General features: G+C 28.1%; 1 protein-coding gene across 1 annotated transcript in view; it reads right to left on the bottom strand.

Moving 5' to 3' along the window:
- Positions 1 to 6,868: 6,868 nt before the first annotated feature.
- LOC123295253 (BMP and activin membrane-bound inhibitor homolog) overlaps positions 6,869 to 16,710 on the bottom strand; it is a 45,376-nt gene continuing 35,534 nt past the window's right edge. The window contains exons 2-5 of the mRNA XM_044876525.1: positions 12,445 to 12,595; positions 9,901 to 10,052; positions 9,599 to 9,794; positions 6,869 to 8,561 (exon numbers count right to left, since the gene is read on the bottom strand). Of these exons, the coding sequence (XP_044732460.1) occupies positions 8,192 to 8,561; positions 9,599 to 9,794; positions 9,901 to 10,052; positions 12,445 to 12,545 (819 nt within the window). The 5' untranslated portion in view covers positions 12,546 to 12,595 and the 3' untranslated portion in view covers positions 6,869 to 8,191. The remainder of the gene's footprint in view (positions 8,562 to 9,598; positions 9,795 to 9,900; positions 10,053 to 12,444; positions 12,596 to 16,710) is intronic.

The raw sequence follows: 16,710 nt of genomic DNA, 5'->3' as shown, positions 1-16,710 counted from the left end.
CTACATGCTGCATGTTTGTCAGGGCCGTCTTCAATCCATTGGGGGCTGAACCAATCGTGTTTACATTTTTCTATTTATATTGTTAAACAAATTTTGCAGAAATTTAGGGGTGGGAGCTTGGCAGTGCCTACTAAGTAAAAGAGGCCTTTTCTTTTTAAGTAAGCCAAAATGTTACTCTTATTAGTTGCTTAAGCTTGATCTAATTAAGAATTACAAAAACTTCAAAATACGTACTTCAGATGGGCTCGCTACTAAGAGGAGGAGCCTTATTATAACTTTTCCTCAATGAAAAAACTGTGTAATTATTTGCTGTCGAAAAAAATTTTAAGCCTAGTCTATCATTCTTGTATCAAAATTAAAAGACAATTTTTCTTAAGCAATAATTTATTTAGTAAAATAGAATTTTAGTTTGTTTTTTCCTGAATTTAATTTATTTTAATCTTTTATAAAATTTACGTACTCTTTTTTATCCGTGGGGTAAATTAATACCCCCATCTCACACTGATAATTTTAAATTTAGATCTATCAGCAAGCATAGTATTTGAGACTTAGACCATTATGTAATGATTTGAGAATGTTTTGACATTTTTAATTGCCCGGCAATCTTAAACTCGATTAATAAAGTAATTTTTTTATTGTATTTTTGTATTCGATTGAATATCGTTTTCAATAAATATTCATAAATTTTAGGCTTATCGTGCAATTAAAAATTTTCAAGTATGAAAGATAATTTGGATATTTGAGAAGCGTTTCAAATATGCAGTATTTGAAATAACTATCAAATATTAACCCATATCTTCCCAAGGCAAAAAATTCAGAAATAATTGTTATTTTTATTATGTATATCAAAGAAGTAGATCTTAAATTAGACAAAAATATGAGTTTTATTTTTTTGCGTTTTACTGAAACTGAATTTCAGGACCGCACCTTAAATGGAGCGTTGGGAAAATATGCCCATGGACTATGTGTAGAGAAATAATAGACATGATGTTTCATTGGAGCTCTTTTATTTATGAAATGAAAATACACAAAATTATTTTAACAAAATCAAGAAACAAACAAATGAAAAAAGGAACCAATCAGAGAAAAAAATTATTTGATTGTGTGGAAAGATTGAGAGCAATGTTGATGTAAACCCACCCCACATTTGCTGCAACGAAACTTAGTATTCTTGTGGCATTCACGACACCGAATTTGAGTTTCATTTCTGATTGTATAGTGATTCTTTCCATCGAGCCTTGTCGAATCAGGCAGTTTATTCTTGACTGGCATAGGCGACTTAGTTCCAATCGATTTTGAAAGAGATGATGATGCTTTGCCAAGAATTAAGTAACTTTGTACGACGTATCTTGTAAATGACAAAAAATCGTGGGAATCTTTAGCTTGACCTGCTGGTGAGAGTCGGTACAATTGGTATGCGTTATTTGCACACACATTTATGGGGAACATCATCATTTGCCAATACCATCTCTTTAGCCTTATACCAATTCTATATTTACCAACATTTTGGTCAAGTCTGTCGACTCCACCCATGAACTTGTTGTATATTTGGTAACAGTGTGGTTGATCTACGTCAACTCTTTTATTGTTGCACCACCTTTTTACCTTTCCAATTGGCTGATTCAGATGTAGAGTGTTCCTTCTCAGGTTTTGCTGTTATATCCGTCTGCTTTCACTTCCTCTTGAATATAGTCCTAGCTTTCTTTGCAGGATGTTCAACGCCTTGGGATGTGGATGGCTGTTCCTCTTCTCCTTTCTGATTTATATCATCAATATCTTCTACCGTTTCTAGAACTCCTTCTGATGATGGAACCGTACGTCGAACCTCAGCTTCAGCCAACAACTGGCGACGCGATAGATTACTAATCTCCACTACATCCTCGCTTCCACTATCTTCATCACTCAAATCATCATTTCCAGGTGGCATGATAAAAATGTCAGCAGAAATTGTAAGACTATCGTCTTCCAAGATCGATATAATTTCATGAACATTCAACCTGTAGCAAGCAAACAAGAGCAAAATAACTCCAAATGTATAAAAACTACGTTTAAATAAAAATAATGCAACAAACTATCATGGTGCCTCCCATTCCCAACGCACCTCAAATGGGGCGTTCAATTTAACCGAACAAAAGTCACGTATAAAAATAAAATATCACCATGTTCATGATATTACCCGATAGTATAACTAATAACTTACTAAAATACCGCTACACTAAAATTTTAAATAATAAATATAAAACTTATCACTTACCCTTTCCGGGAACTCATATTGGTTGAAATTCACAAAACTCGATGGCTTATAAAAATTTAATGAATAACCACAATCACTGTCAAACACTATTAAAGTAACTGCGAAGATGTCTAGTATAACATAAAACTATAAAACCTGTCGAACCTTGTTAATATTTTGTTTTGTCACATAAAATGTAAGTGCACCTTAAATGGTGCAGTGGAAAGATATGGGTTAAGCTTCGCTTTAGACCATTTTTTTTTTTTTAATTTTAAATATTTGATGCATAATAATTTGTTAAGAGATATTCAAATTATTTTTATTTTTTTTAAAGATTTTTATTAAATAAATAATTTTGAATTAAAAATATGTTTTTATGTTTCGAATAATTTTTGTCTCAATTTTAATTAGGTATTTTTTTTGTATGAGGTCAAATTTGGACTGTAAAAGATCTTTGAAAATGAAGATTTCTTTAAATATAATCATGAGTTTTTGTTAAAGATTCTTTACAATCTAAATCAGATCGAAGGATTCAATTACAAAATACATCTGTAAAAAGCATGATCAAATTTTTGAAAAAAATAAAATAATTACACTACGCAAAACAAAATACCAGTATTATCCATAATTCAAATAAAGATTATCAAAAATTAACTTTGGATATTTATTTTATTTGTTTCCATTAAAATTTAAAATAAAAAATATTTTCAGGATTTTCGTTAATAAATATTTTCAAGCTTGCCAGTATGAAGGAAGAACTCCAATTACGTCTATTTCTAGCCTTGGAGTCAGTTTAAAATTCTGATTCCATTAAACTTAGAAGGTTTAATGAATCCTTTTGTTTTTAGCTTTTGCGGTGTCACAGAATATCGTCGAATTTTTTTTAAGGACACTCACTATACAAGGATACTCAATTCAAACGATAGAATTGACAAAATTTGTCAACGAAATAGAAGAAATTATAGCGTCGCTGGTGTTCTTTTTGTACCGAAGTGCAATGCACGAAATAAATACGAACACATGAACGAAATACTACATAAATGCCTTATATTTTTAAAATTAAACTCGCCCCTTACTCTTCTTCCTCTGTCGTGGTGCAAAAGAAATACTACTGCCAGTTTTTTTTGACAGATATTTGGTTACGTGGAGTTAAGTGTCCTTGTATAGTGTCCATGGTATTTTGCATCGAATACAAAAACCCGCATCTTTCTAGAATGTACAGAGTGCCAAAAATAGTAAAGAGTAGAAAGAACGAGGATGCAATTATAATAAAATGAAAAAGTTGTTATTTGATCTGACGCACCTCTCGAATTATTTTTATACCACTCATCGATTTTCTTTTTTTGTTTAATTCAAATGGTCCTTTAAAGTACTTACCTATTGTGTAAGTGAATCCATATTGGAAAAAGGGGTAATGTCGAAAAATGATAAAACATCGAAACACATTTGTATTCTTTTTTTAATAAATAGAATAAGTAGTTTTTCAAAATACATACATATTACATCATGAAATAAAAATAATTGTTGTTTACAAATCTTTTTATAATAAAATAATATCCATTTTTTTTAAATAATGTACAAATACAAACAATATTTACAAAAAAAAATAATAATAATAATTTTTATTATTATTAAATAAAGATACAAAATATCCTTAAAGGCAAAGGAAAAAAGGAATGAATTCAAAAAAAGACAAAATTGTCTGATATATAAAACGAGCCAAATGTAATTCGCAACTTTCTGCTTACTTTTAACGGTATTGCATTAATTATTTACTGAAAGTTCGGACACTCTCGATGGAAAATCCTTTATATGATTGATGCAAATAAATATTGAATTTCATTTTACAACTTTTTCAAATTGTTGTTTAGCGATAATGTTTTAATTAGACCAAATCTTTAATATTTTCTGTCTATCTTAATTAATTAATTAAGATTGACTCGTTAACGTCATTTTTATCATAATAAAAACGTCACTGACGTCAATTATAATCGAGAGACTTTGTCCGTAAATAAAAATTGTATACAATTTTTTGTTGTTGTTGAAAAATGGCTTTCTGTCATTCAGAGAATTCACCTTTAAAATCCAAAAACAGTTACCTATAAATATCTACTTACATACCAAAAAAAAAAAGGTAATTGGCAATATATTCTTGAGACACTTTGTATAATTAACTGTTTCATTCTAAAGCAAATAAATCATTTAAATGAAACTCAGATCATCATTCAAACTTCGCGCTTTCGCATTTCTTTTTTTTTTCCAAATGGAATTAGAGAATATTTATTTAGATAATATTTATTATTTATGGAAATATGAAAAATTATTGTCATTCATTTTATAAACAAATTGTAGGCATTTTTAAATTATTTATTTTAGTTATATGCAAAATGTTTTATTATTTTTAGTAGCGAAAATTTCCGTAAAGCACTGATCTCTATATAATTGGATACAGGATCTATATTAATATTGAAGCATTCCCAGCGCCTCAGAATGAATGAATGGGAACTAATTGAAAACACTGTACGAAGTATAAATTTATCAGTATCCACTCATTTGAAGACACTAGTTTATACTTCAAAACTTGATCAATTTCAAATTAATCATCCGGATATCTGGAGATCAGTGGCGTAAAGTTAAATTATGATACGAATTAAGACGATTTCGGATTCTCTGTTTCAGATTGATAATAAAAGAAACATTAAATCCACAGCTTTCATTGACCCTGCCTATTCGTATCAAGAGTAAGATTAGACTATTTAAAAAAATTTACATGTTAGGCCTTGTTCAATGTTCTCACAGCCAAAGTAAGGCCTTGTAAATGTGTACAAGGTGTAAAACAAAAAATAAACTCCTCCAATTAAAAATTAAATCACTCTATAAGTCCATTTATATACCCTCCCAGTCTATTAAGTTTAGTTCCAAGTTTTTTACGCTGAGAAATATTGATGCTACTAACAAAATTATGTCCGGCAAGATAACTCAAAAGCGAAAAGAGTTATAGAGCCGAAATTTTGATAGTGTGTTCAGGACGTAAAAAGTGACTTCGTCAACGAGCAATAAAGGTCAATTTTTCTTTATAGGACCCATTTTTTAAACTGTAACAGATAGAACAAAAATTCGAATACAATAAAAAGTCATTTATCTAAAAATAAATAACTTTTGTTTGAAACATTTTTTCGTAAATATCTTTGATTTAATGTGAATTTTGTGTGTTCAAATTAAGGCAAAATTTGGGGTTCTATTTCCTCAAAAATTATAAAAGGCAGAGAGTTGAAAATTTCATATTAAAGAGGATCTAAGGAGTAAATTTATTATTTCAGGGATTCAAAGGGGTAAATTCCTAGAAAAATTTAGGTAAGTTAATAAACAGTAACTAATTTTTATTTTTCATTGGAAGAGTGTGATAATGAAAAAGTAATTTCAAGTATTCCTTTTTATATAATGGAATGCTTAAAATATTTATAATTTTTCTCTTATACTATTAGCTCCAATCAGGAGAATTTTTCTGAGAAATTTACAACACAAGAACAATTTATATAAAGGAATTGGTAATTTTTGTTAAAGAGTTTTTTTTTTCAAAAAATGAAAAATTAACTTCACATTTTAATAAAAATAATAAAAATGGATCTGAGTCGTTGTAAATATTGATTTTAAGTAATATATGCTAAAAGTTTCAAAAATGGTAATAAAAATAAAATTTGCATATATACTATCCGGGGAAAAAAAAGAAAATTAGTTTTTCATCAGTCGTTTTTTTGTTTTCATTTTCTCTTATAATAAATTCGAAAGCAATCAATTTGATTTATATAATTAATAATAATAGAATATAAATATAAACAGTCTTCGTATAATATAATTTATAGTAAAAAGATTTAAAATTTCGGATTCTAGATCACCTAAATATAATTCGCATCATTTTAAATCCTTTTTTACCATAGCAAAAAAGTATTTACAAACCTTTTTTTTTAATTTAATTTTTAGTATTTTGAAAATAATGAAAATTCAAATGAGTTAATATTTTTTGCGCATGAGAATTTTTCGGTGGGGAATAAAACAGATTTTTCATTGACAACCTCAACTGATTCAATGGCTTGATTCACCTAAAAAAATATGTTTTCCGTGAACGATATTTAGATTTTCGTTGTGATTATTGGAAAGGATTGGTTTCATAAAAAAATGATTTTGAGATGGAGTTGAAATTCGTTGTTTTTCATTATCTCTAATTAATTTTAGTTGGGGATTTATCAATCAATTGAGGTTGTTAAATTACAATTTAATCTTAGGTTAAATAAAAATACGCCATTTATATATATCTGTCAAAATAGACAGCCATTTTACTTTTATAACAAATTTTAGTTAACCTAAAATTAACAACAATAGACTTTTAGTGTTTTGTGACGTCACAATTTAATTTGTAATGTCACACATGTTTTGACATATTTTTTGTAGATTAGAATCGTGTTTTCGAAAAGGAAATATTTGAATAATTTCCCCGTTTAACATCAACTGAATTATTATTTTAAATTGAAACCGGATATAAGTTTCCATTATTTCTTTTTTTAATTACTGATCACAGCCAAGTTATAAAAATATTTTATAAAATAAAAAATATCAAAAGAAAAAAAGAATATAATCAAAAATATTCTTTTTTCTTACATCACATCACAATCATATTTTGTGATATATTGTTCCAGTAACATTTTTTTCTTAATATTAAAAAATAAATTTTTATATACATAGATCTAGGGCCAGGCGTACTATTTTATAGTCATTTCAGAACAGCTGGAAATTTGTGAGGATTTTGTCCAGGTCAATCCAAATAATTGTAGACTTCTCTTTCAAAGAAGCTTGGAACATTGTTAAAGTAATAATTATAAGTAATAAAAAGGCAACAGCACACAATGTTCTCCAGCGGTATCCCATTCAAGAACTGACTGTACTCAATGTTAACGAACTCCCCAGAAGTGATCCGTCATGAACCGGTGTTTTCAACGTGATATACATGCCAGGTGGTATGCATGTCGCTTCGATCGAGGTGACGATTTTTATTTCGCTCAATGCGGTTAAAAAAGTTTTCACTTCAAAAGTGTTAAATACGACCTTGAAAACAGCCTCTAATATTTCGTGTGGTTCTGAAATGGCTCTCAAATACGACGCATGGCTCTAGGCCAAACAATTTTGTACCAAATTTAAGGGAAAAAATCGACATAAAAACAGAATATGTAGTTGTAAAAAAAATGTATGTGGTTAGATGTTAAAATAATCTGAGATTTTGAACTTTGTGTCTTGAAAGAAATGAAATTTTATGTTTATTGAGATAACATTTTGATATATAATTTTTATTTTTGCATGAGATCAAGCCCTCGCGCTCCTTGGAGTCACTCAAAAAATGTCTGATTGTAATAATCTTTATTATTTTTTTTTAATTAAATTTTTTTTCGTTCTTTATAATAAAGCCGGTGACGTAAATAAAATATTTAAAAATTTTTGTATAGGTTTTTGGATTTTCTTAAATAACAAGGACTCAAGAAAAAAAGAGAAAAAATCACGTAAATTCTGTTGATTCGAGTACTAGGGAAATATTTTCAATAAAATTGTCTGAAATTATTAAACCAAAGCAATTTTTTAACCAAAAAACCGAGAACATTTTGAATTTCTTGATATCTTAAGCATCTGTATAAGAAAATGAGTAAAATGGAAGATGTTAGGTAATTAAAACCTCCCAAAAACTTAATTTAGGTAATTTCGAAGATTGTTTTAGATAAGTACCTACTGCTTAGATATGTTTGATTTTCATAATCATTCCTGATCAATAAAATATTTTCTGGTTTTCTTGTTTTGTGGTCACTCTGAATTAATAAGTTTCGGGTTGTTTTTTTCCCTAAAGTTTGGTACAAAACTTGAGTTTTTATCAACTTTTTTTTATACAACAATTTTCTTTTATAAACAATAAAAAATTTATTGTGAAAGTGGCACAGAACATTTCTCATATAATTTGGCATGATGATGATTTGTTGATGGTATAATATTTACATTCTTACAAGTATTTAATTTCGCTAACACTTCATTCTTCTGATGATGATGTGGTAATGTTGGCTCAAAATTATTGGTATTTTGTTGCACCAATAACGGTGCAATATGATCAATATTTTGTTGACAACATGATCCAGGTGACTGATGTAACTGTTTTATGGATTTTGTTGTTGAGTCTGAATAGATTAATGGCACTTTTTTAACACTCACATAGTTTTGGACACTGTGATGATGTGATGGATCGACTAAATGATTTACGTTTGATTTGTATTCCATTGTTGGACCAAATGTTCCTCTGCAAAACAAAAGAAAAAAAATTCGTTAGTTTTTTCGCCATTTACTGCGTTACTTTACCCTCTCGAATTTCTCCAGTGTATGATTGTAAATATTGTTTTTTTCAGAAATTGTTTGACATGCAATTTTTTCTTCGAAAGAATGATAATAATGGGATTTAATCTCCGTTTTTCAGATATCCATCTATAACAGAGGCCATTCACATCATTATTTATAATCTTTATTGATTTTAAACTACATCCAATTATAGAATTAAATTTATGATGTGAGTGAAATCAGTTACCGCCCCATTAATTATAATTTATCAGCCTGTCCCAGTCAGTAATCAAACGGTTAAAGACGATTGCGCCTTCACCCGTTCGACCATTGAGCCTGTTGCTGCGAAATAATATATTTAGCAATTTGTCTGGGAAAACAGGAGACAATGGATTGCATAAGAGCAGACATTTTTTGTCACCTACCCAATTATATGAGCTTTTTGAAGGGATCTTGAGTTTTTACTACCAATAGATTTTTTAATTGACCATTTGCCGGAAATTCGCAAAAAATGTTCATCAGGTTTTCGCTAATGATACAAATTGGTATTGGTTCTATTGGGTTCAATAGAAGATCGCTTTTAAATGAAAACATCTAGCCAAAACACAGTAAGTGCTGAAGATGCTGCCATCTGGTTATTAGTTGACAAATTTTTTGTATCACTTCAGGTGAAGAATTCTCACTGTACGGGTAGAAAAGTGAAGTTGGTTTTTGACAATCTTTAGAAGTACGCAGAATATGAACGTTTAAAATTCCTAATTAAACAAAGACGATGGAAATTCCTAATTAAACAAAGATGGAGGTTAGTGACTTCGATGTCCGATATCACCACAGAGATACATATAAAACTTTATTTTGCTAGATAGTGATTGGGCAACAATCTTGGAATGCTCAAATTTTGTCTTTGTATCAAGTATAGTTTTACATTTTTATGTGTAATATGGCAAATTCGACATCAGGCAATTACCGTATACCAAGGGAAATTTTAAATTATGAACTTACCCTAATTTATTGGCATCAGACCGTAATATTCTTACAGCTAAGCCAATAAGCATAAGTAGAATTAAAACACCACATATTGGGACCGCTATTGTAGCAGCTTTAAACCAAACTTCTGCATCCGAATAACTTGGTGTTGGATGCATATTTGTATGCGGAACTGTATTAGCACTATTTTCTATTCCACTTAAACTGGAATCTAAAAAAAACAAAAATTTTCATTTAGAGACTTTTTTTTCAAAATGGTTATTTTCTTGGATGTTTGTACTGTTTAGAATTTTGGATAAAATTAATTAATTACTTACTCATTAAAGTATCGTTAAGTTTACTGCGTGCTTCAGGACTGTCCACATGATTGCACATATCCTTTCTGCAACATAGTAATAGTGATTTTGGATGTTGAGGTCTGGACCAACCGCCATTATTCGGTTCTACTTGGCACTGTTCTTTAAGATCACTAGAAAAAAAAATTAGAATCAATTATTTACATTCGTAGAAAATAAATTTTACAAGAATCTGATCATCTTGACGATAAGTCTGATACTAACTAGGTCATTGACAGTTATCAGATTATTTTTCTAAATATATTTGCGATTTAAATAGAAAAACCAGTGAATATAAACAATTGACTGAGTTAATTATTTTTCCACAATTATAGCGGCCTTTCGGTCGACATTTGTTTTGGTTTTCAAAAATTTTCAAGAATACTTTCTAGAATTTTGTTTCGTTTTTCGAGAATCTTTCACAAGACCACTAGTTGAAGCTACCTGTAAATTTCTAATTGTCTATCTTTTATAGTTTTGTGATGTTTACGAAAAAATGTTTGAAACAAGAGTTGTTTATTTTTTTATATCTTTTACTTTTCATTTAAACTTTTCTTCTATCTCTAACGGTTTACAAGATGATTCCTACAGACTTAAGACCCAATTGATTTCCGTTACTCACTTCCTAAGCACACTATAAGTTTCAGCTTGATATCCCTTTTTGTTTTTGAGTTATCGTGTTTACGAACGGTCGAACAGACAACCGGAAATGAGTGAATTAGGTGATTTTATGAACACCTATACCAAAATTTTATTCTTTAACTTGGGACTAAACTTAGTATACCTTGATATATATTTTATTTATAATTATTCGGTTACAATTACTAAAATGGAGATGTTTATTATGAGCAAAATTGCAGGACACAAATTAATGTAATTCATTAATAAATATGTCAGTTAACTTATTCAGAAAATTCAGAAAATAAGCATTTCCTTCATTTAAGAAAATGTAACCGCTTTATTATATAATAGAAACATTTAAAAAGAGGTCATTGATCTGATATTAAATTTTTAAGTAATTTAATGATTTTTTAATAAAATAATTATTATTAATTTTTGAAAACAAACTATAAATATTACTTATTATTGTTGTTTACATTTAATCATGCACACAATATTTACATCATGGTCTTTTCGACTAATTTTGATATATAATATGTTACACATTCGTAAACTAAATTGACAAATATCTTGCCTAGTAATCTTAGTTATTAAAAAGGTTGGAACCTTTTAATGATGACTTTTAAAAATCATATCATTTTATTAAAAAAGTAAAAAAAAAATTGTATTAATTTTAATTGAAGATTATAGGGAGTAGAAATAGATTAAAAGGTGAAGTTCTTTCATCTATTTTAATCAAAATTATTAAAATATTTTGTATTTTTGAATTTAAAAAAAAAAATTTATTTCTTCTTATTTAAAAATTATTTTATCTTTTATTTATCAAGAAATAAAAATATTATTATGTCTAAATCAAAATATTTTTATTTAATTAAAAATTTTATTTTTGATTCTTAATTATAAATTTTGTAACAAAAAATAATTCAATAATTTTTGAAATTCGGTTTACTTTTGCCGAATACCAATAATATTTTTTGAAAAAGCAAACAAAAATATTAAAAAGATTTTGGCTAGAGATCGAACCTGATATGATGGATCAACTTTCAAAAAATAATATATTTTTCAAAAAACCACTTTTTATTATTATATAAAAATATGAAACATATTTCTCTACTCCCAACAAAAAAAAAAAAGACTTAACGAAACTACTTTTTATTTCATGATAAGAATTTATTATTTTCACCCCGAAATACAAAATCGAAAATTTTTGTGATATTTCTAATTTTTAAGGATGTTCCAGCATGGTATTTGCAGTTTCTATGTTAAAGCAATGGTACAATTTTTTTTTCGACAGAATTTAACGAAAAATTAAATTTAAGAATTTAATAATGCTTACTATTAATTCCCAAAGTTTCAGAAATTTTGACCGTTTAAAATGGGAAATAATTATGCCAACGTCCCAATTTCGATCAATTTACGTCAAAATTAATATCTCGAAAGTGAAAATTAATTTCTAAATTTTTTTTTTTGAATTTTATTGTATAAACATTTTTTTCTACTTTTTCTTCAATATATAATAATATCATAAAAAATAGTTTGAGAGACCGGACATTTTACATGCTTTAAATGGGACATGACCCTCAAAATCGCGAACTTTGTCTTTAAATATCTCGCGATCTAAACGGTCAAAAATTATGAAATTTTAGGAATTCATAAATAAAGTTATTATAAACCCGAGAAAAAAAATTCGGCCAAATCTGTCGAAAAGTGATTTCATGCTGGTACTACCTTAATGCATTTATTGAAAGAAAAAATTTGAACTTGAATTTCTTATATTGGTTTCGAAATTAATACAGTAACTAGTTTTATCAAGAAGTTAATAATGGTCTGGTCTTCTAAAAGGCATATCCACACGTCTTGTGTTTAAAACAATCATAAAATATATATATATATATATGTACTTACTTATCTATCAGAAGTTCCAGACAACCATGTCGAGCATTGAATACATCAGAAGCACCCCCTAGGAGGTCAGTGAAACAACCGCCTTCTTGAGACTTGCACATATAACCAGTCGCAACACAAACCGGCAGATTACAGTAACATCTTACATCACCTGCCGACAACAAAAACAAAAATATATTATTTACCTGTCTTCTTCTTAGCTTTTTGTTTCTTTTTCAAAAAACAAAAAAATTTTTAATTTTAAAAACAATTATAAGAGAAGTTAGTTTTAATTTTTTTTTTTACTTAGAAATAATGAAAATAATGTTGGCTTTAATTAACGGATAATGACGAAGCATGTTTATGTGTGTATACGAAATTATTATTTTTAATAATAAATAAAAAGGGGATACTTGAGGGGCCTTGTTGATTTGTGAGAAATATGTATTCTTATATTTATTTTTTATCGATTTTTCGATTATTTAAAATTATTATTATAAAAACTGGTTTGATATTTTTACTTTCCCCGTGCGCAAATGGGATCGGACTAAATTTTTTTATCACTTCAGGTTAAGAATTTTCACTGGACGTGCAGAAAAGTGAAATTGATTAAAAAAAACCTTTACTAGTATGCAAGATATGAACGTTTAAAATTCCTAATTAAACAAAAAGGAAGATACCCCCTTGTGACGTCATGCGTTGGTATCGCCATAGATATGACATTTAAAACTTTGTTTTGCTAAAAGGAGATGAGCAACCTTTGAATGCAATCTTTGATTGCTTATAACTTCTTCATTTTTTAATCAATTTTAATTTTCCTTTCAAATTTTGTCATGGTATCAAGTCTAGTTTTACATTTTTATGGTTAATATGGCAAATTCGACATAGAGATTATATCCTATTGTTTGATTTGGAATCATAACTCAAAAAACTCAAATGATTGATATCGTTTCATCTCAAATTTAGCAAAAAGTGTCAATTTCTTAAAAGTCTCGAGGACTTTTGTTTAAGATCGGACATTGTCCACCAAGAAACCCAATTATTGGCCTAGAAATGACAGGAGTTTGGAATTAGAAAATTGAACAATTTTTGCAAATCTGACAATTACATAGGCGTAACCAACTTTTGACTCAAGGGGGTCAGGAATTTTTGATTTCGGAAACTTTAGCTTAATAATTTTAAAAATTCAACAGTATTTTGGCAATAATCACATACTTGGCCAACGAAATCTTTGGTAAGTTCAGTTTTACGCCAGGACATCCGAAGTTAAGTGCCAGAAGTTTAAAATTCACTAGAAATATGTCAGAAAAGATTGATCTAAACCTATTTTTGATGAAAGAACGAAAAATGTCAATGATCTTTTTTGAGACAATTTTCATCGTGAATGTTGGTAAAATCATAATTTACATTATCTAGGCAGAGGTGTCTTGGAAAACTATTTCGAAATTTTAAAACATTCTGTATTTTTGATATAAATATGTTGATTAATAAGTTGCATAAGGTTTTTGTTACTGAATTTCAAGTGAAGATTGAAAGGGCAAATAACTCCGGGACGTTTTTTTTATATATTTTTAGTTCAAGTGGATTAATATGTTTTTCAAGTGTCACATGAAATAAAACACTTTATGTCTTAAATAAAATGATTCATGTCAATAATTATTTTAAAATCGTGACGTTATTTTGGTTAAAAAAAATTCAGCCAATATTTTTAAGTATTTTAATGTAAAGCTTTCTTTTTAAAAGAAAGAAAATAATTTTTAGCTAAATAAGGTTGATTTTTATATATTTTTTTTTTTTGGGCGAAATAAAACTGGTAAATTATGTCAGGATTTTTATATATTCCAGGAGGGGGGACAGGCTAAGACAAAAGTTTATACGTATCAAATTTTCAACTCTTTTTCGAATTCGTTTAAAATACAAGTTAAATGACTAAACCATATGACAAAATTTGAAATCGTTATATTTCAAAGTAAGCGTGAATGAAAATTATAAATTATCGCGGAGTTTGTTAAAAATGTTTTTTGAAAGGATTCTAAAAGAAGAGGGTGAGTAGTTCGGACTTGAAGTGCTTAATTTTATCGAAGTAGGTATGGTAAAATTATGGATAAATTAATTTCTCGGAGAAATATTATTTCCTAAATATGTTAAAAACAACTCAAGATAAGTTATACCACTTAAAACTATAAAATAAGTCTAGCCAAAATTAGGTAATTTTGGTTAACGCAACCCTGCTATTAAAATAATTTTGTGCAAATGTGATAAATTTTATTTCTAAAACCATCTAATTGTTTTCCAAGAAATCTGAAAAGGTAACGAAAGATTTTTTTAAACAATTATTATCAGCAAAAACTAAACCCTTAAAGCCTTTTTTGTCGTTTTTCAAAAAAATTTCAAAAATCAAAAACATCAATTATGTAACGATTAGAGGAGATAATTTTTTATTTTTTAACAAGACTAAAAACACAACAGGTAAAAAGTTACCTAAAATTACTAACACTGTATATAATTTACTTTTTTTGGGGGTTAAAAGTATAAAATCATGTTCTCTATAATTTTAAAAACATTTATTTTATTTTTTTTTTTTGGTTCGTCAAAAATGCATTTGGTTACTTTAAAAGTAACATATTTTTAGAAACCGGATAACATAAAAAAAAAAGTTTAATACGGCTATAAGTATCCAAAAACGATTGAGTCGGTATATCTAATTCTTGTAAATTATCAATAACTTATTTTTAACATTTTGTCGATACGTTTAAAAATATATCAAGAAATCCCAAATTCCCATTTTCTCTTTTATCAGAATACAAAGAAGGTCTTAAACAAAGGCTATTTTTGTAGATCAGTTAATTTTCTTCAAAAATAATATTGCCCGGTTTATTAGTTTATTAATTAGCGAGTTATAAAATTGAGAAGAAAAAAATATTTTTTCAGTTCTTCAAATTTTGCCCTTAAATATCTCTTTTATAGGTAGATTACTGGAAAAACTGTGTCTTCTTTTGTTGTACGTTCAATTTCTTACAAAAATGTGTTGAGATTTGCTGTACATTAAATAAAAGGCAAGATATGCTTTTTTTCCTAGTTCGTTCAGGTAAAAATGAAAACTTTGATCAGTAGTACCTTTCTATTAATATTAATATATCATATTTGGACATAATTTTCTAGAGGTGCTTGAAAATAGTCGATTGTCTTGACCCATCCAAATGTAGATGCAGATGCACTCCTCTGAATGTGATCCTAGCGACGCCTATGAGAGTACACAATAAAGACGAAAAATGTGTTCACTGACTTTGATATACTCATTACCCATGAGTGTCCTCTCTAATATTACATATGCCTAAACAATTTTTTAAACATTTTTAATGTGCAAACCTCTTAAACACACACACAGAGTCATTGCCGACAAACTCGACTTATGTCTCTAAATAGTTAATCTTTCATAAAAGAGAGGTTCTCCTCTTCTGTTGTCTGGCGCCATAAGCATATTACGAACCCTCTTATTAAAACGTATACGTCTGCTGTGTTTAAAAGGTATATGTAATATTCTGCAATAGAAAAACATCCCTTTTTAACAACCTTGTATTGGTTAAAGAATCCTTCTGCCTGGAGTCAAAACTGTTAAAACGTTTGGTATTAATTATAATGATATTTTCAAAAACAGGAGACATACTTGTAAAAAGGAAGTTTATGTCTGCACAGCGCCCTTGTCAATTTGGAGATGAAAGACTTTAGAAATTATGTGAAGGATATTTATTTAAATTTTTAATTACAGAAAAACTGGGTCTATAAAACATCAGAAATATACCTTACAGTATTCGGTGATATACTTAGATTAATGTCACTATTTCCCCACTTTCTGGTTTATCTGCCAAATTTCTGGAGCTTTGAAACGATAATCCTATTTTTCATGTTTTCGAAATACAATCCCTGATGTAAGTAATTATTTTTTTCTGTGTAACGTAATCTCCTTACATAGTTATTAAAATTATTTTACCTAAATCTAAATTTTGATTCAACTTTTTGATATTAAGATTATATCTAAATTCTAATAAATAAAAGCAATCATTGTAGCATAAAATTTTTTTTTGTATAATGATCTTCATCAAGAAACTATTTACCAAGGGCATTATCAAGACTGTTATAACGTGCTTAGTACACAGTAATTACATGATAAATGATTAAATTATTATCGAAGCAATTAGTATCGGTACTTGATTTCTATAAAGAGCCTATTTTTTGTTTTGTTTTTAAGTTTTAGTTTCATAAACCTTGAAAATTGTAGTAGTTTTA

This window comes from Chrysoperla carnea, chromosome 3, assembly GCF_905475395.1.
Source record: "Chrysoperla carnea chromosome 3, inChrCarn1.1, whole genome shotgun sequence".
NCBI classification, from domain to species: Eukaryota; Metazoa; Arthropoda; class Insecta; order Neuroptera; family Chrysopidae; genus Chrysoperla; species Chrysoperla carnea.
This window is presented reverse-complemented; position numbering and strand designations above follow the sequence as displayed.